At 40.7% G+C, this 27,024-nt stretch overlaps 1 protein-coding gene across 1 annotated transcript in view; it reads left to right on the forward strand.

Moving 5' to 3' along the window:
• The first annotated feature begins 701 nt into the window (after positions 1-701).
• zufsp (zinc finger containing ubiquitin peptidase 1) overlaps positions 702-27,024 on the forward strand; it is a 29,257-nt gene continuing 2,934 nt past the window's right edge. Inside the window, exons 1-10 of the mRNA XM_083990332.1 lie at positions 702-751; positions 3,760-4,237; positions 5,332-5,445; positions 5,665-5,757; positions 6,984-7,079; positions 7,163-7,278; positions 9,575-9,743; positions 14,991-15,179; positions 18,287-18,452; positions 23,724-23,884. Coding sequence (XP_083846458.1) covers positions 3,769-4,237; positions 5,332-5,445; positions 5,665-5,757; positions 6,984-7,079; positions 7,163-7,278; positions 9,575-9,743; positions 14,991-15,179; positions 18,287-18,452; positions 23,724-23,884 — 1,573 coding nt within the window. The 5' untranslated portion in view covers positions 702-751; positions 3,760-3,768. The remainder of the gene's footprint in view (positions 752-3,759; positions 4,238-5,331; positions 5,446-5,664; positions 5,758-6,983; positions 7,080-7,162; positions 7,279-9,574; positions 9,744-14,990; positions 15,180-18,286; positions 18,453-23,723; positions 23,885-27,024) is intronic.

Raw genomic sequence — 27,024 nt, forward strand, 5'->3', positions numbered from 1 at the left:
TAATAACGGAACATCACGAGACAGAGGTGTTTTCGAGGCAAATGCAGAGACTGCTTGCTAAAAAACTGCCTCTTACGGGAACGTGTATCAGCGGTTTTGCATGAATTTACCTCGAAAACAACTCTGTCTCATAATGTTCAGGTCACAACTTGTCCACGAGAGCGTTTTGGACATAGACTGTAGGTTTTGGAGTTGTTGGATTGTGTATTTGATGAGTTTGATGAGGGAAACCAAGAAATCCCATTAGCCTCTGTAGCGTAACTCTGAACAGCTCGCGGCTCTGCTCCACCGTTCTAAAAATAGCTTGCAAAGGTAACGGACCTACTGCTAAAACTATAGGGATTATGGCAATGGGCCAATTTGCCAAAATGTTGAACTATCCCTTTAATTTTGATTTGATTTGAACAAGGCAGAAGAAAATAATTACATAAACCACATGTTCAACCAAATTTATTTAGCAGTCTGGGACATCTGATGATCAAACTTTTATTCAATTAATTTTCAGATCTAAATATGATTTAATTTATTGAGATGATTTAAGTTTTTTAATGTAAATAATGTATACCGGTAAATTATATTTTGGTTTTTGGGGCTGATTCCTCCTCTAGGCCTGTCGGCAGCGCTGTTGCACCAACTCGTCGTTTGTCAATAAAGATCCAGGAAGAAGAAGAAGAAGAAACGAAGCCGGTTTCGAAACAGAAGAAAGGAAAGAAAAACAAACCGACCTGACTGCTGCTTCTTTTTATTATTCGTGAGTATATTTTCTTGACACGATTTGGAAAAAGACCTTGAATGTGACTCACGCACCTGTGGACAGGAGAGGAAAGGTGAAACGTTGTGTTTTATTATTTCACAGCTCCTGTAGGTTTGTTTTGGTCACTAAAGTCCATTCAAAAAGCTGCTCATTTACTATAGTTTCACCAGTAAAAGGCGTCATACACCTTCTTGCAGGTACAGGTAATCAAATATGATAATAGTATTAACTATTATTTATTTCGGCAGATACAGAGAACACCAATGCCAATAGATGGTTCAGTTTAGAGACAGGTTCATGACAGGGTTAAGTCACATTATTTATTTATTTTTACCAGGAAACATTTACAGACTTTAACAAATTAAAAGATAAAACCTGAATAAATGGGGAGAGACAGAAAAACACTGTCTCTGTCTATTCACAAGTCACAGCCATGTGGGAGCAAAACAAATGGAGAACAGTACAAACCAGTGTTCATCCTCCCTGTAATAACAGTAATAAAACTGTATTTGTTTTGCAGCTTTCATACACAGAGTGCAGCTCAAATTGCTTTACACAAACAGGACAGGAGCAACCAAAGAAATGCATTAGGTGTAGGCTAAATACATTTGGCAGCATAGACTACCTACATAAAAACATGACATTAATTAGAAAAAACTTATGAAGACAACAGGATCAATACGAATACAAATTACTTTATTAATAAAAAATTAATATAAAATTAATTATTAATATAAAAATGATTTGTCTGTCAGCTTATACCATTTGCAGAAAAATTAAAAAGTCTGGTGGCTGTGGGTATAAAAGATCTTCTGTATCAAATTGATCAAGGGATAAAACACAAGATTAAAATGGGCTAATCAAAAGCCTTGCAGTTCAGATATTACAAAAATGTCCATTGAGGGTGTGTGGCCTGTTTAATGTGCATTAAACATTTCGGTAAATGGTTCATAAAATCAACTTATGGTGTGTCTAAAGAGCAGCTGTGGAGGATTTCAGCGTTTTTTGTAAATCGAGAAGAGCTACAAAATGTGTAACAGTGTTGCACTCACAGCTTTAATAGTGAATAAAAATGACTTTAAACTCACTTCTAAAAAGGAAACATGGAGCCACCAGTGTTAGTCAGATAAAATAGCAGTGATGTGCTCTTACGCTTGGGACTTGTAAGGTATAAATAAGTTTCTCTGCACCGTCTTTTGATATAAGTGGTCGTATATTTCTTAAATCTGTATCTAAATTGACAGCTGGACTTTTGACGTCTGATTGAGGCCTGTTTCTGTTTAACCGAGGTCCCAGGAGAAGTGTCAATACTCACTTTGTGTTCACTGTTAATTGTGTGAAATGTGGTCAGAAACACAGCTGCTGCACCTGCTCTGTGGTGATTCATTTACAGTATTTAGTATTTTACTGCGTTCAGTGTCAGAGAGCAGCCACTAGGGGTCTGCACCGACCAGGACAAGAGACCTCAGCATCATCCTCCTCTGATTGCTTCCCAAACTTGACTGGCTCTCCATGCTGCTGTTCAGTAACTGTAACCTTCATAATAATAAAAACAAAGAAAAAAAGAAAACAACATATATTTTTTTTATATAGCACCTTTAAAAACACAAGTTTACAAAGTGCTTCACAAAACAAAATATAAGAAACAAGTCACAAATGCCATAAAGCTATAAGAGATGGACTGATATATTGAAAAGTCATGTGATTGAAGTTAAAATGTCATATATTTAATACCATTTGGGTTAAAAGTACAGTTACAAATGTGGTGTTATTTTACCAGGCAGATTGCTTGAGATTAAAAAAAATATTTTTTATAAGCAAAGCCTGGCCAAGAAAGCAGCAACAAGATAATACACACAAAGAAGAAGGGACAGACATGAGAGAGAGAGAAAAAAAGAAACGATAAATACGGTCGGTGTCTTGAAAAATTGCAGTCATCTTGAAATTTAAAGTGGTCAACTTGTCGGTTGACCGATGGAGTCATCTCACTCCAATCTTCATGCCGGTACCACCACAGCAACTTCATATATACATATGCCTTCAAAACGGTTGGATTTATGCAGATTTATGCAAATTTATGCAAATTTGCTCATGTTAACAAAGAATTTCAAAAAACTTGTAATACATTTTTTGTTTGTCTTAATGTAAGTAATCAACTCAGTAATTTTCATGGAGATATCTAAAGGTTAAAAATGTTACCCTATTCACGTGAAAAAAAATATATATATATGCATATAGGCTACAGTAAATGGGATATGTTTGTGTGTTTTTCGAAACTTTCCCCTAATGGGATTCTTCGGGGCTTTTTTTCCCTCACTCAGGACATGCTGAGGATACAAAATCAGTTGAGTTTGCTTCTGTTGCAATTTGTTTAACGTTGACCCCTTTTTTGGCCTAAAATGACTGGACTATGATGTTTATGACAGGTGTTATGTCATGGTTATGACAGTTTTATGTCAATCTTATGAATACCTATTCAAGTAAAGTGTTACCTAAAAGTCTCTGTAATTTGAGATAAAATAGATGATGATGAAGTCTGTAAAAGCGGATTTTAAGAAGTTTGGACACCTTATCTACTAGGGCTGGGACGATATGCTTTTCTCCCGATTCAATTCTTCTACGATTTTTTGGATGGCGATTCGATTCTACGATATTGCTGATTCTCTCGATTTTTAGTCTGCATTTTTAACATTTATCTGCACACAAATACTGTAGGAGCCTATAAATTAACGTACTCCATTATAAAGTGAACTTAAACCCTTTTCAAAACCTGTACTCCCTGTATGTAAAAAAGGCTAACAAATGCACATTGCACAATATTTAAAAAAATTCCCCCCCAAAAAATTTCTTTCAAATCCCCCCCCCCAAAAAAAAAAATCGATTAAAAAAAAAAGAGAAATCGTCAAAAAAGATATCGCAATATTTACGTGAATCGATTTTTTCTCCCACCCCTATTATCTACTCTGTTTAACCTGTGTGTTTAACCTTTGTGTGTGTGTGTGCAGGCTGCAGCCATGTTGACCTGTGACATCTGCGGAGAGGAGGTGCTGCTGGCGGAGGACATGAAGACGCACCTCCTCCTCAGCCACCTGGAGGACGAGGCCAACAAGTGTCCGCTCTGCTCGCTGTCTGGAGTGTCCTACGATGAACTGTGTTTCCACATCGGCTCCGCTCACCCAGACACGCAGAGCAACAACAACCAGCAGCAGCCACGGACCTCTCAGTCCTGCTCAGCTGCAGCCAGCTGTGGTCCAGCTGTTGCACCCACACACACTACAACTACGACTACGACAGACTCTGTGCAGCCCAAAGAGAACAGTGCACTTGAAACTGGGCGTTCGTCACAGAAGGGAACGACTACGCACATCGCCTCGACTTTGCCGTCACAAAGTCCTGAAGCAAGACGCTGTGATGAGGATAACGACAGGTTTAAGTCTGAGCACAAAAAAGCCAAACAGAAGCGGCTGTCGTCACCGAGAAAAGGTTATTTAACCTCTCCGATCTTTTTTTATTTCAGATTTTAAAGTCACCATATATAATATTAAAGGGATAGTTCAACATTTTAGCAAACTGGCCCATTGCCATAATAATCCCTATAGTTTTAGCAGTAGGTTCGTTACCTTTAATTGTCGGTGCAAGCTGTTTTTAGAACGGCGGAGCAGAGCCGTGAGCTGCTCAGAGCTACGCTATACAGAGGCTCATGGGATTTCTTGGTTTCCCTCATTCAAACTCATCAAATACACAATCCAACAACTCCACAACGCTCTGGTGGACAAGTTGTGACCTGCACATTCACCACGCTATGAGATAATAACACAACGTTACCAGACAGAGTTGTTTTAGAGGTAAATGCAGAGACTGCTGATGAAAAACTGTCCCAGACGGGAACGCGCATCAGCGGTTTTGCATGAATTTGCCTCTAAAACAACTCTGTCTGGTAACGTTCTGTTATTATCTCATAGCGTGGTGAATGTGCAGGTCACAACTTGTCCACCAGAGCGTTTTGGAGTTGTTAGATTGTGTATTTGATGAGTTTGATGAGGGAAACCAATAAATCCCATGAGCCTCTGTAGCGTAGCTCTGAGCAGCTCACGGCTCTGCTCCACCGTTCTAAAAATAGCTTGCACCGATAATCAAAGGTAACAAATCTACTCTTAAAGCAGAAGTAAGCGATGCGGTCGTTTTGGCTAACTTCTTGTCAGTAGATGGAGTTAGCAGTCCCCGCCCTCGTCCCTACGTCACCACATTCATGTGCATCCCTTGGCTGCACACACAGAGAGGACCGCCCCTTTATGCCGTTCTCTCTCCTCATTGGATAAAGGTTGTAGGATACAAGGAAAGTTTTCTCCTCGGCTTACAGCAGAGCAGAGTGACGGACAGACCCGTGTTTCAGACCAAACACTCGATATAAGTGATTGCCGTCAGAAGATACTATTTAAGAACTTAGACTTATGCAAAGACTTATATTAACACAAATATTCCGCTTACTTCTGCTTTGAGACTATAGGGATTATGTCAATGGGCCAATTTGCCAAAATGTTGAACTATCCGTTTAAGTATGGTTGTGTTTGTTACAGAGAAGCTGTTCTCCTGCCCCATGTGCGCTCTGGTCTGCAGCAGCTGCTTCGTCCTGCAGGAGCACGTCGAGCTGCATCTGGAGGAGCAGCAGCAGCAGCAGAGCTCAGCCGAGGGTAACGGCGCTTAAAACCTGAGAACTGTGCTCCTTCACACACTTACACCTACTGTGAAAAAAAAAATTTAAAAAAACATCCACATCAGCTCCAGCTAGTTCAGCGCATACCAGCCCAGTCAGCTGAGCTCAGACGAGACACAGGAGCGTCTTTGTTTTCTGAAGGTTAAGACGCCCTGAGCCACACAAATCTGTACATTATGCAAATTCTCATCGACAGCTGCTGTTCGTTCGGGGGCAGAACCGGAGGCGAGTTCACCTGCAGTGACATCATCATCGCCATCACCTTCATCATCATCCAGCTGTGTCTCAGGTGTGTTCGACGCTCTTCTTTCTGCATCTGCACACTACGTTTCTTTGTGTGAACTATCTGAAGGAGCGTCAGTTCACACACACTCAGCACATTCGACATTGATTGGATGTTTGCAGATGTCGCACGCAGAGAGATAAGAGACTTTTTCTTGATCGCACTCATGGGAAATTCACTTTCTACAGCAGCAGAGAAGCAAACAACGAGCAAAAGTGAAGAATAAAATGTAAAAAAGACACTTATGTATCAGAAAAATATATAGGACAACAACGTGTCACATGTCAAGTGGTGTAAATAAATCTGGACTCAAATGTGGAATAAATGTAATTCACTTTTTTAACACAACGCTATTTTTTTGACAAATTTTACATAATTTGTCACATTATTTAGAAGAAAAGCAATGTTATAGGATAAGACCTGCTCAGTGTTGCTAAAATGCATTACAATTTAAATATAGGAAAAAAAAACAACAGCAACGCCCATTTCAATTTAATGTTACAGAAGAAATTGTATAACTACACTTAAATCCACTGTGGGTGGATCAAATATTTAAACATGGTTCAAATGTGATTTCAACTGACACAAAACCAACTTGAATGTACATTTTAACAAATCTGATGCTTTTAAAACTATTTTAAAACAAAAAAGATATTTCCGAATTGCTCATTTTGCCGACCTTTATTTGTCACTGACCCATATAGTCTTTTGTACTAGATTTTTTTTTTTTTTTTTTTGTCATTTACTTTTTATTGGTTTTTGATTTTACATGTAAATGAACAAACAGTCAAACAATCAACATGAAGACCTATAGGCAAGTACAAAAGTATCAAGGGGAAAGTAAAAGCGTACATAAGGGGACTGGTAAACTGTAGGCTACTAGAATGAGAAGAACATACATACACAGTTGTTGAGAAGACTGAAAAATAATATATTTAGGTGCATGAATAAGAATAAATGTAGAGTTTTTTTTATACATAATATGTGGCAAACTGTATGAATACAACCGGATAGGTGGAGTGAACAATGAAAAGAGTGACCTGTGCAAAGATGGCAGATCAGTAGTGCGATAATATCAAAGAGTCCAGAGTGCAGGATATTACAGAGTCTGATTCAATTCAGGGATCGATATCACCTGCAGATTTGACACGATTACTTCCATCCACATCAAACCACAGAGCGCAGAGCTTCACAGTTTAAACTGACGTGGGGTTTCCAACATTATTCTGCAGGTGAGCGGAGGTTCGAGTGCCCGATGTGCGCCGTCGTCTGCGGCGACAGCTTCTCTCTGCAGGAGCACGTGGAGCTGCACCTGGACCAGGGAGCAGGTGGGTGGATCAGTCGCTCAGCTCCATCTCCTCCTCTGTTTAACTTCTGATGATGTCCACCTGTGATCCTGTCTGTGGTTCAGCTGCAGGGAGCCCGGGCTCAGACCTGAAGCTGGCGACGAAGCTGCAGCAGGAGGAGGAGCAGAGGAGGAGGCAGGAGGAGGCGCAGCAGGAGAAAGAGGAGTTCAAGAAGCTGCAGGTCTGGACCATAAGACCTGCTGTTACTTTATAGAGCCACATTCTGACCTATTGATCTCTACACAATTCACTTTATAGAAAAACAACAACAATAGAGGAACTATGCCGGATTCGTAGCTTAAAGGGATAGTTCAACATGTTGGCAAATTGGCCCATTGCCATAATCCCTATGGTCATAGCAGTAGGTTTGTTACCTTTAATTAACGGAACGTTACGAGACTGAGTTGTTTTCGAGGCAAATGCAGAGACTGCTTGCCGAAAAACTGACCCCGACGGGAACACGCATCAGCGGTTTTGCATGAATTGACCTCTAAAACAACTCTGTTTCATAACGTTCTGTGATTATCTCATAGCGTGGTGAATGTGCAGGTCACAACTTGTCCACCAGAGCGTTTTGGAGTTGTTGGATTGTGTATCTGATGAGTTTGATGAGGGAAACCAAGAAATCCCATGAGCCTCCGTAGCGTAGCTCTGAGCAGCTCGCGGCTCTGCTCCGCTGTTCTAAAAATAGCTTGCACCGACAATTAAAGCTAACGAACCTACTCCTAAGACTATAGGGGTTATGGCAATAGGCCAATTTGCCAAAATGTTGAACTATCCCTTTAATTCTTCCAAATGTTTATCTCAATTAAACAGCTCCAGAGTAATTGTACACAAAAACTACACAAATGCACATGGCCAGGAGGAGGGTTAGCAAAACAGAGGAAAAGCGATCAAACTTGCATAGTTCCTCCTTAAAGCAGGACTTTAGTGTGAACTTTATCTTTATCTATTTAGAGTCCCAAACTAAATATTTAGTATAGGATTTAAACTTCAGATGCACCCACACGCGTCTCTGCAAATGAAACATGAAACTGCAGCAGACGCTCATTGCTCAGACGTGCCAGAGGAATTTCATAATTAAGGCGTGTCTTACACATAATGATTTATATACTATATATACATATACATACAGTACATACATACAGGCCAGCTGACAGTCTTGTCTGGGCCTGGGACGAGATAATTTTAGAGCAAGAACTTTGACTGATTAATACTATCGGTTCACTCATAGGGGCATGTCGACACGTGCAGCAAAAAAAAATACATGGAGTAGACTCGGCTATATGTGCCAGTGAGACGATAAATGACGCCTGCATGTGTGTCACCTGTAAGGTCAGTGCTGCTTTAAAAAAAAAAAGAACAAAAAAAGGTGTTTGGCTTCACTTTGTATAAAAACAGTTCAACATGTGAAGATCTGACCTCCATCTGAGGCGCTGCACAGCTGTGGTGCGTGTTTTATAACTGCAAAAAAAACAAAAAAAACATTGTCAATCATCCTCTCAATCGCCAATAGAGGATCGGCACAAGCCTTCACGGACACTCAGAGCATGTTAATCCTACGGTTAACGGTTATTAATCAGTTAACAGCGTCAATTATTGATTTAAAAACAAATAAAAAGCTTTTATGTAACTCAAATATTAAATTTTTCCCCACAAATGGGCCTATTTTAAAAAAACAGAACAAGGGATAAGACTGTCTGTTCTCCAAGCATTTAATTTATCTGATGCTGATTCTGTTGAGTACTCCGCTAAAAGGTTATAGAATCTAGATACGTATGTGTTTTTTTACCATTCAAATTATTAATCACCGTTTCCTCAATGATAGATAGATAGATAGATAGATAGATAGATAGATAGATAGATAGATAGATAGATAGATAGATAGATAGATAGATAGATAGATAGATAGATAGATAGATAGATAGACTTTATTGATCCCAAGCTGGGAAATTACAGTGCAGCAGCAGCATTACACAGACACACAGTGACGATATCAATATATAGTATAAGAATATAAAGAATAAGAATATCAAGAACAAACTATACATAATAAAATAGCAAAATATAAAGCGCAAACTATACATAATAAAAGAAAATGTAATGTACAAAAGTATATACAACAGAATTGGCAGTAGCGGGGGCCCTCTGAATATTGTCATTACGTATATGTTGTCATATCACATTATTATGAGCTCTAGGATGCAGACATCATAGCATCAACTGAATCAATGTAGGTCGGTGTTTCCTAACCCCCCCCCCCCCCCTTTGTACTGTACATTCACGTCACAGCATGAGGTCTTCCAGAATAAGAGTATAGCCGTGGTGATGGAGGGGTTGGATGCTGCGTGCAGACCAGCTGAGCAGCGGCTGATGTGTGAACTCTGAGTCTTATGCTTCCACACGAGCCTGCAGCGAACGATCGGCCCTGACCCATGTGTGTATGTGTGTGTGTGTGTGTGTGTGTGACGGTGCAGAGGCAGTTCGGTCTGGACGGCAGAGGGGGCTACCGCCGACAGATGGAGCGGACCATGGAGAAGGCCGTCGCCAGGGGCCAAATGGGCGCCGCGGACTTTCACAGCAAGAGGGCGGAGATGATGGAGTCTCTGGCCTCGGGGGTCGACGACGGCAGAACCAGAACGCAGGGTATGTATGTGTGTCTGTGTGTGTGTCTATGTGTGTGTGTGTGTTCATGCCCTGAAAGCACAAGTCTGTGTGTATGTGTGTGTGTAGTAGTCAGCTGAGAGGAGTTATCACTGCCCTCGTCTGTGGTTTTCATGCTGATACAGACTTGTTTATTACTGAGGTCATGACAAGTGTGAACATAAATCAGCTGCTGATTTGATATACGTTTGTTTCTCCTCACACTGATCCTTTTGTTTAAAGTCCCAGTATGTAACTTATTTGGCTTTTTATTAGCAAAAATCAAACATTGCTTTCATAAATACGTATTTCACTGAAGTCGAATCATCACACCCGCATACAAATGAAAGCTTTCTCGTACCTTAGAATGAGTTGTTACAAGTCGTTACAAATACATAAGTGGGCGACGCACTGAACCGAGGCGGCCATGTTGCATCGCCATTTTTTTCGGTGAGTGGCAGCGTGACCGTAGGTAACCACGGAAACTCAGCGGAGCTGTGGGCTCGGCCTGTTAAAACTGTCACCACTGTGTAGTGTGAGGAAGGATGGAGGCACTGGTGTTGCATTCAGGTGCAGTCAGGCAGACGGCCGTCGGCAAACCAACCGGATGTCATTTTACTCCACGAGAGAAAGACGGTAAAACGTGGGTCAGGTAACAATACGTCCTTGTGCTGGCGGACCACGTTTACATAGACGCTTGTTTATCCTGTTACATGCAGCGTCCGTTGTCTGTCTGACGTCTGCCCGATTTCATGTGAATGCAACATCACAAATACGTTCTGATATGCGTTGCTTTTATAAAGAAGCATTTTATGGAGCTAATTTATTCCTTCATTCTGGGGAAGACGTACTGGTGTGGGCGGAGTTGTGTTTTGTTTTGGGTGTAATTCCTACACATTAAACCTTTAAGAAGATACAAGCTGGTTCCAGTTGTATAAGAGCAGCGGCCATATTGTATTTCAGCCTGTTCGTCTGGTTCCTAACTGCATCATCATGTCACATACGTTGTTGTGACGTACGGTGTAGCCTATAGGAGAAACAGTTATAGTTTTTAAGTGGTGACATTTTCCACAGGTGAGTCGTTTCAGGTGAGCTGCAGCCAGGGGCATGTTTAGATCATCTTCTATACGTCTGCATGACGTGTGTTGCACCGTAAGAACGTAAACGATCACAATAAGGAGAGGGTCACACGACGTCATGCAATTAAAAAAACACACAGGTGTGTCTTCTTCTCCTTCTTCTACTTCTTCAGGTACTTCTTTTTTCTTCTTTCTCCCACTTCTTCTTTTTTTTTTTTTACTTTTTTTTTTTCATTTTTCCACAAAAACCAAACATTCACTGACATACGACCATATGAATTGAAATACAGGTAAATAAAATGCAGTAAAAATACCATAAAGAGAAATCGCACAGAGAATAAATATATGCACCAAAGGGAATAACAGCAGCAGGGCCGTTGCTAGGAATTCTGGGCCCCCTTAAAGAATACTAAAGTGGGCCCCTCCCCCCAACTTTTCCTTTTTTTTTCTTAGACTACGTATGTATTATCGTTTTTTATTTAGCCTTCTTTGTTTTGATGCTAGTGCAGCATTACACTGCAAAAACTCAAGTATCTTAGCAAGAATATTTGTCCTTTTTCTTGTCAAAATGTAATTTCTAGTCAAAACAAATCTCATAATACTTAAAATAAGACACATCATATTAAAAGTAGCTTGTTTTTAGACACTTTTTACTTCTTTCAAGCATATTTTCATGTGGAATAAGTAGAAAAAATCTGATAGTGGAGCAAGTTTTTCTTCCTTATTACAAGCACAAAAAACTTACTTTCACTGGCATTTTTTTCTATTTATTGTGAAAATTATCTAAAAACAAGTAAATTTTTAGGTAGTGGGTCTTATTTCAAGTGGAAAGAAATTAGTTTTGACTAGAAATGAGACATTTGGACAAGAAATAAGACAAATATTCTTGGAAAGATGTTGTACTATTAGTCGGGTCTTACGCAGAATAAATCAGTCATACAAAGATTAGACTACTGGGGTTTTTTATGGGCCCCACTGGGCGCTGGGCCCCTAGAATTATCATCACCTTTCTCCCCTATACAACGGCCCTGAACAGCAGTACAATATCAATCTTAGAGATGTATGACAGTCTTATAATAACCCATATTCCTCCATTAGTCCTCCAAATAGAGAGTAATACAGTTCCACCTTTGTTCAAAAGTGTCCATTTTCAGTTGTAGACTTGCAGTCATTCTTCTCCCGCTTCTTCTCCTTCCTTTTCAGCTTCTCCTCCTCCTCCTCTGTTTTCTCATCATCATTACTCTTGTCAACAGCATCTCTGTGTGGAACTTGTTGACACTCACAATATTGTCTCTGTGTGGTCCAGCCATGTCTTTCAACAGTGTCCTCCTAATGTTCAACCGCAAAGCGCAGTTTCATCCAAAGGCCGCTGGCAGGAAACCAAATGCCACGTCGAGGACACAACCACTTCACATTGACACGTCCGATCCAAGAGATTCACAGTTTTTTTTTCACTAGTTCACACACAACAGCTCATTAGGACGCTGACACCGCCGTGACCATCGAGCTTTGTCCTTGTGTGACTTTTATTTTGGTAAGAGGAGCAGCAGCAGCAACAGAGAGTCCGCTGCTCTGTGGGCTCAGTTTGCAGCTGATGTACGTGGGAGTCTTTGTAAACACAGACTGAGTCGTACAGGGGGAGGCCAGTGGGGTGAGGTAAAAAACACTCAGGTGAGGGATTTCTCACTTTATCCACTTTATTCTCGTATAAAAAAAAAAAAAAAAAACTTTTTACACTTTAAAGGGATAGTTCAACGTTTTGGCAATTTCTCCTCTCACCATAATCCCTATAGTCATAGCAGTAGGTTCATTACCTTTAATTATTGGTGCATCTTGTTTTGAGATCGGCGGGGCAGAGACGTGAGCTGCTCAGTGAACACAATGGAGGTGAACGGTACAGGTCATCCTGTCCCTCATCAAATACACAATCCAACAACTCCACAATGCTCTGGTGGACAAGTCGTGACCTGCTCATTCACCACGCTATGAGATAATCATGTAACATTATGTAACATGCAAAACAAGCAAAAACTACAGTACTTGCGCTTTAGAAATCCCTCCGCCCAGCAGCCGTGTCTGGGATGTACGCATTTGCCCCGAAAACAACTCTGTCTCATAATGTTACATAATTGTACATGATTATATCATAGCGTGGTGAATGTTCAGGTCACAACTTGTCCACCAGAGCGTTTTGGAGTTGTTGGATTGTGTAATTGATGAGTTTGATGAGGGACAGGATGACCTGTACCATTCACCTCCATTGTGTTCACTGAGCAGCTCACATCTCTGCTCCGCCGATCTCAAAACAACATGCACTGATAATTAAAAGGTAACGAACCTACTGCTGTGACTATAGGGATTATGGCGATAGGAGGATTTGCCAAAATATTAAACTATCCCTTTAAATGATTTTAATATAAACAGCAGGACAACACTGACATTGTGAGGACTTTGTGAATGAACGGTGTGTTTCCCCACACACACACACACACACACAGACTGACAGTTGGTGCCCTGCAGCAGGAGGCCTGGTCTTCCCTCGGTTCGACAGCCAGTCAGGACCGGTGACTGGATGTTCCTCCCACGTCAGCGGCGCTTGTTGTCAACTCCCTGTTTCAGTCCAGCTCTTTATCCTGGACCAGTTTTTCAACATTCCCCTCAACTCTCACAAAATGTTCCTGGTTATAATCAATGTCATTGTGACTGTGTGTGTGTGTGTGTGTGTGTGTTGATTTACATAATTGTAGCTGCTTTGTTCTGCTGCTTATACAAACTACTGTCAACTCTAATAATAACACATGAACAGCTCAGCAGGTGAGTCATGCAGACACACAGGTGTAGCAGGCAGCATCACCCTGTTGTGCTGTGTTCTGTTACGTTGTGTTACAGTACATTGTGTTGCGTTGCATTGTTGTGGTACATAATGTGCAGGGAAAAACCTGAAAAGAGGAGGCTGCTCACTGACCTCATTTGTGACCACACAGCACAAATGATTATGTTGCCTACTCACAGTTTTAGTTCCAGTACAGAGAGACGCACCAAAGGTCCTCAGCTGGACTCGGACCAGGGACGTTCAGTCCAGGGTCACTGCTTTAACCTCCGGGGCCCCCAGGAGCCCCTCCCCTCCTGTGGAAGCGTTAAAGCTCCAAAAAATGTTTTCCTTCTCCTCCTCCTCCTCCTCCTCCTCCTCCTCCTCCTCCTCCTCCTCCTCCTCCTCTCCTGTGTTTTGTTTGAGCTGTTGATTCATGAGAGGATATGTTTGTGGTTTTAAGAAGAAACAAAATGATCTCCTCTCTCTTGGCTTAACTTCTTTTATTAATGACCAAAGCTGCTGTAAATCACAAGTTTTTATCACAAAACAATATTATATTAATCCAGTGGACATCTATTGGATGAACACAAAGTCTAAAAAGAGATGTACACTACATTTTCCTTCATATCAAATAACAAAAAGCAACAAACGTATCATTTGACTTTTTTTTTCTCAGCTCAACCACACATTTAGCTTAATTTTTAATAAAAAATTGTCCTCCTGAGATTAAATTCAGTATTTTTAGAACTTAAATGTTAGCTACTCTCACATCTTTGCAAAGGGAAATCGCTCAGAAGTGCCAGGGGAATTTCAAAATAAATGCACGTCTCACAATGATGAATTCATAATAGATTAATAAAGTAATTTGTATCTGTATTCGTAGACAAATAATGATTTAAAAATAAAAAGTCTGATTAATAGATCACTTTCTGTCGATGCTATTGAATATTTTTTTAAGGATTTGCGTCATAGCCTGAAAAATGATTTTCTTTTTTTTTTTTTCTTTTTTTAATTTCTGATGTCATGTCTTAGTTGTTTTTAGTTGAGTCAGATTCAGTTTAGTTAAAACGTTGTCACATACTTTGGAAGTCACCTGCCTGTCATCTCATGTCAGCGACCAGAGTTGAAGCTGATGTAGAGCTGGTGTTTACTGAAGCTAAATAAGCATTAGCTGCTAATTAGCACCTCTGAGTATTGTGATGATGTTTTCTTTCTTATCACATTACAATGGGCTCTAGGTCACAGATATCAAGACATTAAACAATCAAATAAAACCAACCATGTGTGAATGACAGGTGTGTAAACTGTCAGCTGTGTGTGTACTTGTCTTACCTGTGCTCTCCTCACCTGACTCTGTAGGCGTGGTCTCAGCGCTGTGTGACTACTACCAGACTGAAGGCAGAGACGTCGCTCACGTGTGGTTGAGCGCCGACACCGACCACTACTGCTCCTCGGCGGGGGACAAAGGCTGGGGCTGCGGCTACAGAAACTTCCAGATGCTCGTCTCCTCCCTGCTCCGGACGGACACCTACCTCACCTGCCTGCAAGGTGCACAAACACACCTGTGATAGTCTGACCTGCAGTCAGTTCCTCACAACACACAAGTCTGAGGAGTGGGGCCTTGTGCAGACTGACAGATGTTTATGTATGATAGGATGGGATGGGATGGGATGAGATGGGATGGAAGGGATGGAATACAATGGACTGGGATGGAATGGAGTGGAATAGAATGGAATGGAATAGAATGGATTGGGATAGAATGCAGTGGAGTGTAATGGAATAGAAGAAATTAGAATGGAATGTAGTGGGATAGAATGGAATGGAATGGGATAGAATCCAATGGAATGGAATGGAATGGAATGGAATAGAATAGAATGCAATGGAATATAATGGAATGGGATAGAATGCAATGGAATAGAATGGAGTGGAATAGAATAGAATGCAATGGAATAGAATGGAGTGGAATAGAATAGAATGCAATGGAATAGAATGGAATGGGATAGAATGCAATGGAATAGAATGGAGTGGGATAGAATGGAATGGAATACAATAGAATGCAATGGAATAGAATGGAGTGGGATAGAATGGAATGGGATAGAATGCAGTGGAGTGGAATGGAATACAATGGAATAGAATAGAATAGAACAGAATAGAATAGAACGCCTTGTTTGTGTTGTGCAAACTACAACAAAATAAAAGAGATGGTTTCAAATACGTTAACATATTCTCAGTATAAATCATGAAACCTGAGGTCAGAGGTCACAGATCAGACAGGTGGTGAGATGGTTTCTTTATGAAAAAGATTTTATGATTATGAAAAAGATTTTATGATTATGAAAAAGATTTTATTCTGTGGGTAATGGGGGCGGGACTAGATAAGCTTTTGCTTCTCCCGCTTTCCCTTTCGGCCATGTGTATTGTATTACTCGAACTAAGATGAAGTGTGATGATGATGATTTAAATTGACATGCCCGAAATAAACAAATTGATTGATTGATTGATTGATCACATAGTACTGTAGGTGTTTTTCTGTGTGGTGTAGTATAGTGTTTATGACCCTGTTAAGATATTTTTTTTGTCTTTGTTATTTAAATCAGAATCACAGACTCACTGATGACGCCCCAACAAACACTGGGACTAATGGGAAACTTGATTAAAGAGGAACTATGCAGGATTTTTATCTTAACTGCGCTCCATGACACAAACACACCCCATAACAACCCATAATCTCTTGTCTATGACAGATAGGACTACACAAATATACACGTCATAACATGGTATATGATATATAACATTATGTACCGCACTATTGATTGATTTCTCGCCGGCTTTGTTGAAAACAAATGCACATGACCGGGAGGAGGGTTAGCAAAACAGTGGAAAAGCGACCAGACTTGCATAAAACAACAGCTTAGGAGCTCTGGTGTCTCAGGTATGTGTTGGGTTCAGATAAACACCTGGTTTTCTGTGCAGCTCAGGTAAAAAAAACTGTTGGTGAAGTGTTGTTGTTGTAGTTTATTATGAGGAACATGTGGCCTTGTTAGACCTTGGAAGGAGTTGCATGAGTTCACCAGCCGACAGCAAGTCTCCTGCATCATATAAAAACAACTTCAGATACATGCTGAGACTTTTATTTTGGGTTATTTCAGCTTTGTTTGTTTAATTTTTCCCATGAGCCTCCTGTTTTGTTTTTTTTGTCTGTTTGTTGAGTTGTGGTTCAGGAGGCGAACACAGTGTAGATTAAGCTGCTGGTTTAATCATCTGTCATTTTCTGCCTACAGGCGTCACGGTGGTTCGGTGGTTAGCACCGTCAGCTCACAGCGAGAGGCCTCTGAGTTTGAATCCTTTATCTGTGTGTGTGTGTGTGTGTGTGTGTGTGTGTGTGTGTGTGTGTGTGTGTGTGTGTGGGTGTCCCACCGATCAAAAAAGATGATTACTGATGATAAATGCCAGGTGAACCCCACCCTGGGACTACGTTATAATAACACAGTGTACTGATGTGTCCTCGTCTGACTCCAGCTCCGCCTCCTCCCACCACAGTTTAGAGATGAGGAGCTGATGTTCTGAGTAGAGATCAGGAGATGTCGTCTTTTTAGTGTGAAGTGGAGTTTTGAGCCGAGACAACAGAGGGAGGCGCAGGCGTAAGGCAGAAACATGCGGGTCTACGGGATAAATATAGCTGGTTAGATAAGTGAGTGGCAGCTCGTGATGCTGGGTGGGTGTGTGTATGTATGTGTGTGTGTGTGTGTGACGGCGCTCAGAGCACATCACGTCTTGTCCTTGTTCTGAGATCTGGTCTGGTGACACTACTGTTGTTGTTGTAGAGATGAGTATCAGTTCCTCTGCCTCCACCGCCACGGTGTGACAACAAAAGGCAGAAACACTTGAGCAGGAAAAACAGCAGGAATAAAAACATCAATGGAAACGCAGCTTTAAAAAAAGAGACTACACAGCACACACCCAAGCTTTTCACTGTGGGCTTAACTTTATTTATTTATTTATTTATTAAGATCCACACTAGCACACTGGAACATAACATTATACAGAAATCGATGAATAAATAACGTTTCCATAAGAAACATGAATCTGCAAGAACCAGAAACCATTCAGTTTTATACTTTTCATTAAGTTATTCATCCTATACCTGTATACGTATATTCAAGTTGTTTAAAATACATTTTACTGCAAAATCTATCTTTTAGATTGATTCACTTGTTACCTTTTTTACCAAAATTTAATTTATGGCTGCCCAAATATTAATAGATGTGGTTTTAACAAGTTTTTGAGTGAAGTATGAGTCAAAAACAGAAAAAAGATTCCCCACATACTGTAAAACTTGCATAAGGACTTTTACCTCTGTCCAGAAGTAAAAGTCCTTATGCAAGTTTTACGCACCTGTAGCCAAGACTTCTTAGAGGTGTGCATGAGCTCACTTTGAAGTAAGTAAAATAATTCAACAATAGATAACTAAGTAAAAAAGTAAAGGAGTGAGATTTAATTAAAAGTGTGAGACTAAAACGTCTAAGAGGGACAGACAGAGCAAACTAGCAAACTTTTTGCCAAAAGCCTCAGAAAACCTGAGAAAAATATATTTATATCATTTTTTTAAAGACTGAGAACTGAGAAACCTCCTTCTCCTCCTCCACCTCCTCCAGACAAGGCCGTACCCAGCATCCCCCGGGTGCAGACTCTGATCGAGGAGGCCTGGAGCGCGGGGCTGGACCCTCAGGGCGCGGCGCACTTCAACCAGCGGCTGCAGGGAACTCGAGCCTGGATCGGAGCCACGGAGATCTACAGCATCCTCACCTCTCTGGGAATCAGGTGAGTTGTATGTTGTATTTTATTTTATTTTTTAAAGGTACATTGTGTAGGAATTCCTCGCATCTAGCGGTGCGGTTGTATATCGCAAGCAAATCAATCGTATTTTTCATGCTGCATTCACGTGAAATTGGGCAGACAGCAGACGGACGACAAATTAGAATATCAGAATCTGTATGAATGAATGATTTATTTATTTATTTTAATTAATGATCATTATTAGCTTGTAAATATGTGAGATTGTCGTCACGCTGCTCATCTCCATCTCTAGTAGATTTACAAAGAAATTCAAAAACAGGCGTCAACAAAACAGCAGAGCATGAAAAACACTTCAGAGCAGCAGTTAAAGGACCACATGAGTTATTGTGCAAGACTGTAAAGTGCCAGGGTGTGTAGCATGATCCCATCGCACACACTTGCTCGTGCAGATGTGTGTAGATATTATTGCACTTCATTAAAGGTACATTGTGTAGGAATTACTCCCGTCTAGCAGTGCAGTTGTATATCGCAAGCAAATCAATCGTATTTTTCATGCTGCATTCACGTGAAATTGGGCAGACGGACGACAGCCGCTGCACGTAACGGCATGAACAAGCCTCTATGCAAACAAGTGGTCCGTCAGCACAAGGCAAAACAATACATGTGACAATATGTTGTCATGGCAATGTCGTATTGTTTACCTGACCCACGTTTTACTGGCTGTCTGCCCGACTGCAGGTGAATGCAGCATCAGTGTAACGCTCCATTCCTCCTCACTGCACTGAGTTTCCGTGGTTTCCTACGTCACGCTGCCACTGAACGTAAAAACATGGCGACACCACATGGCAGCCAGCACCGAGCTTACCCGCTCCATGTAGATATGAATGATATGAACGGCTAATTCAGAGCTGAAAGGAACACTTCAGTTTGTTGATGGGGGGCGATTACTGATTAATGAAAAACATACTTTTGAACGAAATAATCGATTTGCATGAATAGAGAACAGGAGAAGTTACACAATGTCCCTTTGACAGCAGAAAAACCTTGTTGAAACAAAGGAAGGAGAAGAAAGATGAAGCAACAGCTGAACAACAGGGAGAGTTGAACTTGTGAGCAGGAGGTCGAATGACATGTGGTCACTTCGGTATTTCTGTGACTGTGACTGTGACTGACCTCTGGGTGTGTACTGTATGTTCCTACAACTGGGTGGGTTGGTGTTTTGTGTGTCAATCTGACCATAGATGAAGCTGAAAAGCAGAACTTATAGCTGAAGCTGAAGTTGAACGCTTGACACAATAGAAACAACAGATGTATAGACTTTATTGTCACTGTGTGTGCTGCAGCTGACGACTCAGATAGAAATAGAAATGCATGATAGATAGATAAAGAAATAAACATAAATACGCTGTAATAAAACAAATCACAATCAGAGCAGGTGCAGTGTTGTTACAGTTGATAAAAGCTGTCATGAAAATGTTGCACAAGATTGTGGGGGGGGTTGTTAAGTTGTTGGTTCTTGTTTTCATGTTGAACTTTGCTCTGATATATTGGAAAAAGTAACTGAAGCAAGTTACTGAAGGAGTTGCTAAATCAGTTGCTGAGATGGTTTAATGTACAACGGGGAGAGTACATGTATGTATTGAATTCGTCAACAACAGTCTTGTGTGTTAAGCCAGCGTGCACCGAGGCCGTGGTGGTTGAATGCATTACTCATTGTTTTGTTTTGCTTTGTTTTGTTTAGTTTGCTCCTCGGCTCTGGGACGACTCCTTTCACTCCTGTCAGAAAGTTCCTGGTCGTGGCTTGTTCATGGTGAAAATTATGATCTTATCACTTCACATGGTGCATTCAGGGGTTTAGAAACAACCTGTAATGGCATCAGTGTGTTTTTTTAATCAACATACGGTTGGGAAGGTCTTGAGAGAGCTTTTTGTCTTTACCCATCATGAGATGCTTCCTCCTGTGTGACACCTTGGTGATGAGAGAAAACCTTTTATAGGCATCAATTAGGACTAAAGCAGCACTGATTACCGTACTTTCTAACCACTGACAGATTCCAGCTGCTTTCTTGTTTTCCCATTCCTTTCTGCACCTCCTCCTTTTCTTTCTTTCTTTTGTCTGTCTTTATTGGTATTTTACATGTTGGAACCACATGAAGCCTACAACATATAATGCAGTTTCAGCTATACAAGTCTGCACTTGGGTCCCCTATTTATAAGCACTTTTTGCTTCTTTGGAGTTCCCTGTTGCAACTGCTCATGTGTAACATATTTTTCTTTTTATCTGAATCTGAATCTGAATCTAAAACAATCCAGGTCAGAGCAGGTTCCAAAAACAACAGCAACAATCAGATTTAATGAATCAAAAAATCTTACATTGACACATAAAAACATGAAACAAACAAAAGGCTCTCAGACAAAACAAGTTACATTCAAAGTTTCCACAATCATTATAAATTAAAGGTCCTTCATTATTTTATTTTCATTTCGTTTCGTTTCATTTGTGAGGTTTACACTGATTGATTTGTGCTCAGTTTTTTTTCATCCGTTGGCTCCATATCTTTTTACAAACAAAGCAAACCTTATTAGATAACTCTTGCCTCCCTCTCTCCCTCCCCTCATATGTTATTCTTTCCAGAGGAAAGGTTGCCTGGCCCAGAACGTAATACTTGGTCTGTTTGTCTTTAATAGTGCAATTGACTTTCTTTTCTTTTTTTTAGCAAAAAGCACTTATCTATCAGTATTCATGCCCTTTGGGTGTAGTTGTGGCTCTTGGGATATAATCCTAAAAGAAAAGGGCAGGAACCATTAAAAGGTTTTTTTTTTTCTAAATAACCTTTTCGGCTATTGTTTTGCTTAACTTCCTCCCAAAAGGCCTCGACTTTACTACATTGACATATGCAGTGAAATAATGTCCACTTGACCACTTTTCCTTCATACATTTCGTGCACCGCCTACTTTTCTTCTTCAATACTTATTCACTTTATTTCACCTAACTTCATTTATGGACATGTATGTTTGGATTATTTTGTAAGTGTGGTTTACTTGGGTTGTTCCCGACACCTGGTTAAAATGTCATGTCAGCAGCCCCATTGGAAATATACATTACTTGAGAAAAATGTGATATGACGTGTTCGATACTTATTTTCCTGACTGTGTGTCTGACCACACATTCAACCCCCTGCTGCGGTCAGAACTTTCCCTCTTCAGCTGTTGCTTCATCGACATGTTTCAATAATATTCTTGAAATATGTGAGTAGACCTCAACATTGCTACATTTTTTTTTTTTTTTCCACTTATCTTCATCAGTTCGGTTTATTTCCAACCATTTCATGCAAATCAACCTCCTCCTCACAAATTCTACTTTAAATCTGTTCTCAGTGGAGTCGGCAATTTTATCTATCCTCAGTCCTCGTCATTTAAACCTCATAATTTAACTTAAAGGTACATTGTGTAGGAATTACTCCCATCTAGCGTTGCGGTTGTATATCGCAAGCAACTCAATCATATTTTTCATGCTGCATTCACGTGAAATTGGGCAGACGGCAGGCGGATCGAGGCAAAACAATACACGTGACAATATGTTGCCATGGCGATGTCGTATTGTTGACCTGGCCCACGTTTTACCGGCTTTCTCTCGACTTCTGTGACTAAAATGACATCGGGTTTGTTACCGACGGCCGTCTGCCCGACTGCACGTGAATGCAGCATCAGTGTAACGCTGAATGAAAAACATACTTTTGAACCAAATAATCGATTTTCCTGAATAGAGAACAGGAGAAGTTACACAAAGTTGCATCAAATGATTTTTTTTCTTTTAATTAGTGATCCATTGACTCAGATTCAATGTGGTAAATGGACTTTGAGTTTATTGTGTCGTTTTTTATTTAACCCACTTCCTATGATGAGTAGATTTATGTCTTGGATATAACAGCACCAGTCAGCTGCTACAATCAGTATGACCATCAGCCTGATTGTTTTGTAGAAGTGGAAGTGGAGTAAAAGGTGGAATGATATATCATCTATTATTGTTTCCACAATTTCTTTATTTTAGTTTTAAGCAGCAAAAATATATAATACATTGACATTCAACATAGGTTTGCTGCTGTGTAAACTAAATGATTCAATTTTTTTATAGGAATTTAAGAGGGAAATAGAAAATAAATTTTTTTTTAGAAGCTTGGACACTAAAATATCCACAAAAATGAGTCGTGCTTCAGCTGCATTGCTGAGCTCAACCCTCGAACATTTAAACATGCAGGACTTTCAACATTTTCCTCTTGTATTTTGACTTTTCCACTGTTTTTAGCCTTTTTAAAGCGCTTCATCATCTCTCAGCCTTTTCAGTGTTGCTTCAGCAACGTCTTCAGCTAATTCAACTTTCACACATATTTTCTTCAGGAAATGCATTTTCTATTTTGGATTTTGTTTTCATATTCATTCATTACTTTTCATATTTCTGGTTTTTAGTTTTTTGATATTAGTTTACGTTTTTCAGTTTTTAAAATCTTCATTATTCTGACTACGTCTGCTGTTTTTCAGTATCTAACTAGTCCCACATACTTTGTGCTAGAAAAAACTTTTCCGCTTTCAAACTGATTATCAAAAATGCTTTTTCTGTTGTGTCATGTTGTTACACACTGACATTTACAGAAACTCAGATACCTCAACTCAAGGAAAATGCATCATATTTATTGTTTCCTCGGGGGGGAATCAATGTACTCCACTGTATGTTGGATAAAGCCGCTCATTTACTGTCGAAAAAATATAAAGTCATGTGTTCCTGAATCAGAGCAGCAGCGTGTTCACGAGCTTCACCTTCAACACGAGGAGCTGAACGTCTAAACATCAGCAGACAGATTGATTTTAAAGACATAAAATCTGAGAAATGAGCAGTTGTTGAATATGATATCAAGATCTAAAGTTTTCATTACATTAATAGTTTTGTTCTTAACTGATCCGTACGATCTGCAGCAGCATTACTCGGCAGTTTTAGTTGGTCAGACTGTCCTGCTCCTCAGCAGAGACGAGATGAGTGAACTGTGGTCACTGACTGTACGTCCGTCCGTCCACAAAAGCTGCTGTCAACAGGACGACTCAGCTCTAAATCTACAGCCTAAGTGTCCTGAGGTGAAACTGATGAGTCGTCCCTCTGAAATCTGAGCTGAGGTCAGTGCATCAGCTTCATATCTCGGAGGATAAAGGTGCTGAGTCATCCTCACACCCAGACTCGCACTCTCACCCTTTGCTCACTTATTTTAAAAACTCTTTATGACCCAAACTTTTTTGTTTTTCCAGCGCACGAATCGTCGACTTCCACCGGCCGACGGGTCCGAGCGACACCCACCCGCGCCTCTTTGACTGGGTGAAGCAGTACTTCAGTCAGTGCAGCAGGAGCGGCCGGCTGCCGCCCCGGCTGGTCCAGACCGCCCTGCCCCCGCTCTACCTGCAGCACCAAGGTAAACAGATGTTCTCTCTCCTACAGGGAACATTGCTGAAGTTAAAGGGATAGTTCAACATTTTTGGCAAATTGGCCCATTGCCATAATCGCTATAGTCATAGCAGTAGGTTCGTTACCTTTAATTGTCGGTGCAAGCTGTTTTTAGAACGGCGGAGCAGAGCCGTGAGCTGCTCAGAGCTACGCTATGGAGGCTAATGGGATTTCTTGGTTTCCCTCATCAAACTCATCAAATACACAATCCAACAACTCCAAAACGCTCTGGTGGACAAGTTGTGACCTGCACATTCACCACGCTATGAGATAATAACAGAACGTTACCAGACAGAGTTGTTTTAGAGGTAAATTCATGCAAAACCGCTGATGCGCGTTGCCTTCAGGGACAGTTTTTCATCAAGCAGTCTCTGCATTTTCCTCTAAAACAACTCTGTCTGGTAACGTTGTGTTATTATCTCATAGCGTGGTGAATGTGCAGGTCACAACTTGTCCACCAGAGTGTTTTGGAGTTGTTGGATTGTGTATTTGATGAGTTTGATGAGGGAAACCAAGAAATCCCATGAGCCTCCTTAGCGTAGCTCTGAGCAGCTCGCGGCTCTGCTCCGCCGTTCTAAAAATAGCTTGCACCGACAATTAAAGGTAACGAACCTACTGCTATGACTATAGGGGTTATGGCAATGGGCCAATTTGCCAAAATGTTGAACTATCCCTTTAAATCATATCCAGATGTTGTGATATCCACATCAGCATCGCCCTGTCCAGTGTGTCGTCGCTTTTTATACAACAGCTCCATTTTTAGTTCACAAGCAGCAACAACAACAGCAGGTTATTTATGAACTGTTTGTTTATTTCGTTATTCATCTGGCCATGTCAACACAAGTCGCTCCACAGCTGGACTGTTGCTAAGTAACGCCATCACAGCTGGAGGTCTCTCTCCCCTCTCTCCCCTCCTCTGACGACCACACATCATTTTTAGCTCAAACTGTAACAAACTTTTGGTTCAGTCCGTCCTCAACCTTGGGTCATGTCACAGGAGACCTCGATCAGTTGCATTATGGGAAATGTAGGATCAGTAATAGTAATCGGTAATATAAATATATAGGCTGAAACTTAAAGGGATAGTTCAACATTTTGGCAAATTGGCCCATTGCCTTAATCCCTATAGTCATAGCAGTAGGTTCGTTACCTTTAATTGTCGGTGCAAGCTATTTTTAGAACGGCGGAGCAGAGCCGCGAGCTGCTCAGAGCTACGCTACGGAGGCTAATGGGATTTCCCTCATCAAACTCATCAAATACACAATCCAACAACTCCAAAACACTCTGGTGGACAAGTTGTGACGAACAAACCTACTGCTAAAACTATAGGGATTATGGCAATGGGCCTGTTTGCCAAAATGTTGAACTATCCCTTTAAATTTTATATTTGCTTTTCTTAAGTGTGATGCATGTAATCGCTGTTGCTCGTAGTATTTTGTATTTCTTGGCTCTCCCTTCGCTTGCCTTTCAGTAACAGATCTAGCACGGCCACTGTTGAAACCTCAACTCTCTCTGCTGCTTCAGTTCGAAGCATAAAATAAAGCATTATATGTAAAAGTGAAACTGAACAATCCTGCTGCACATTTCCTAGTCAGATAGCGATCTGCTCTGCTCTGCTCCGCTCTGCTCTGGCTGCTCTCCAGAGAACAGATTCTTTTAAATCTCACTCTCAGATAGCGAGGAAACATTTTTAAAAGCAGGTAATCAGGTCTTCACCTGATAACAGAGGGTTCAGGTTTCCTGTTTACACACTGACCGACCTGTTGGGTTATTTCAGTCCATGTAAACAGTGTGACTGACTGAGGCCTGCACATGTTTCACTGTTATGTTTATGTTTGTGTGTGTGTATGTGTGTGTTTGTGTGTGTTGCACATCTGCGAGGACGGCGGTGGGATGCTCGATCTTCAGTCAGACACTTTTATCATGACGATCAGCTGCTCGGTTCGTCTCTGAACTGTTTTATTACCAAGAGCAGTAAAGGTCAGTTTTCAGCACGAGGAACTTGTCTTGGTGTTGGATGCAAAAAAATATATAAAATAGAATTAATTAAAATATTCTAGTGCAAAAAAAAGCATATACTATAAATACACATATACTATGTACTATATATTTAAGCAATATGTCACGACAGGCCGTGGTATATGCTTGCTCATTATACCACGGTTAAGGGGTGTTGTTCGGCCCGACGGTTACCAATAATGACAATATGAAAGAGGGATACGCAATTTCATGTAGTTTTATTCAACCAGAAATAGCCTACACATTATCCAATAAAATAGCCTCACTGTGAAAAAAATAGTCCCACCTCTCCGGACGTTAGCTCCAAGTAGCTCTGCATCTCGTCTTTTCCTCCGCTTTTTTTTTAGGTGAAAGTTACTGCTCAGTCCCCTCTACCATTGTTAACCCTCCCCGGAGGTGAAAGTTCACCTTAAACATGTGAATTCAACTACTTTAGTCCATTTTTTAACATCGTAAAAACATCAGCTGTCTTTTGCATGGATACATGACAACTCCCATCATACGTGCCTGACGCGGAGTGATAGCCTACGCTGTGATAAGGCTTTAGAATAGTAGCCGTGGTATATGCTCATTATACCACGGTTAACAACCAATCAGATCGCCGGGTTTCACCTTTCTGTTTTATAAAAAGGAATAGAATAAAGATATATACAAAATACTACTAAATAAGTTATTGATTATTATTATTATTATCTCGGCAGGACTTAGAGTGTGTGTCGGGCTAGATGTTTACACACTGACCAGAGCACGAGTGTGTTTGTGTGTTTGTGTGTGTGTGTGTGTGTGTGTGCGAGAGAGAGTGTGTGTGTCCTGCTGTTAATTATAAACTCATGTTGACTGATGTGACTTTTCTTTATAAACGATCCTTTGCTTCCCAGGAAGTGATGGAACAAACTTGATTAAACGCCGTCCAAGGATCAATCGAATGTGTGAAATGTGCAGAGACAATGTGTGTGTGTGTGTGTGTGTGTGTGTGTGTGTGTGTGTGTGTGTGTGTGTGTCTGTTTGTGTGTCTGTGTGTGTCTGTGCGTGTGTGTGTTCATATCCACATTGAGGAAAGATTTATTTATTTGTTTGTTTTTCCATGAC

The sequence above is a fragment of the Trachurus trachurus genome (genome assembly GCF_905171665.1).
Source record: "Trachurus trachurus genome assembly, chromosome: 16".
NCBI lineage: Eukaryota > Metazoa > Chordata > Actinopteri > Carangiformes > Carangidae > Trachurus > Trachurus trachurus.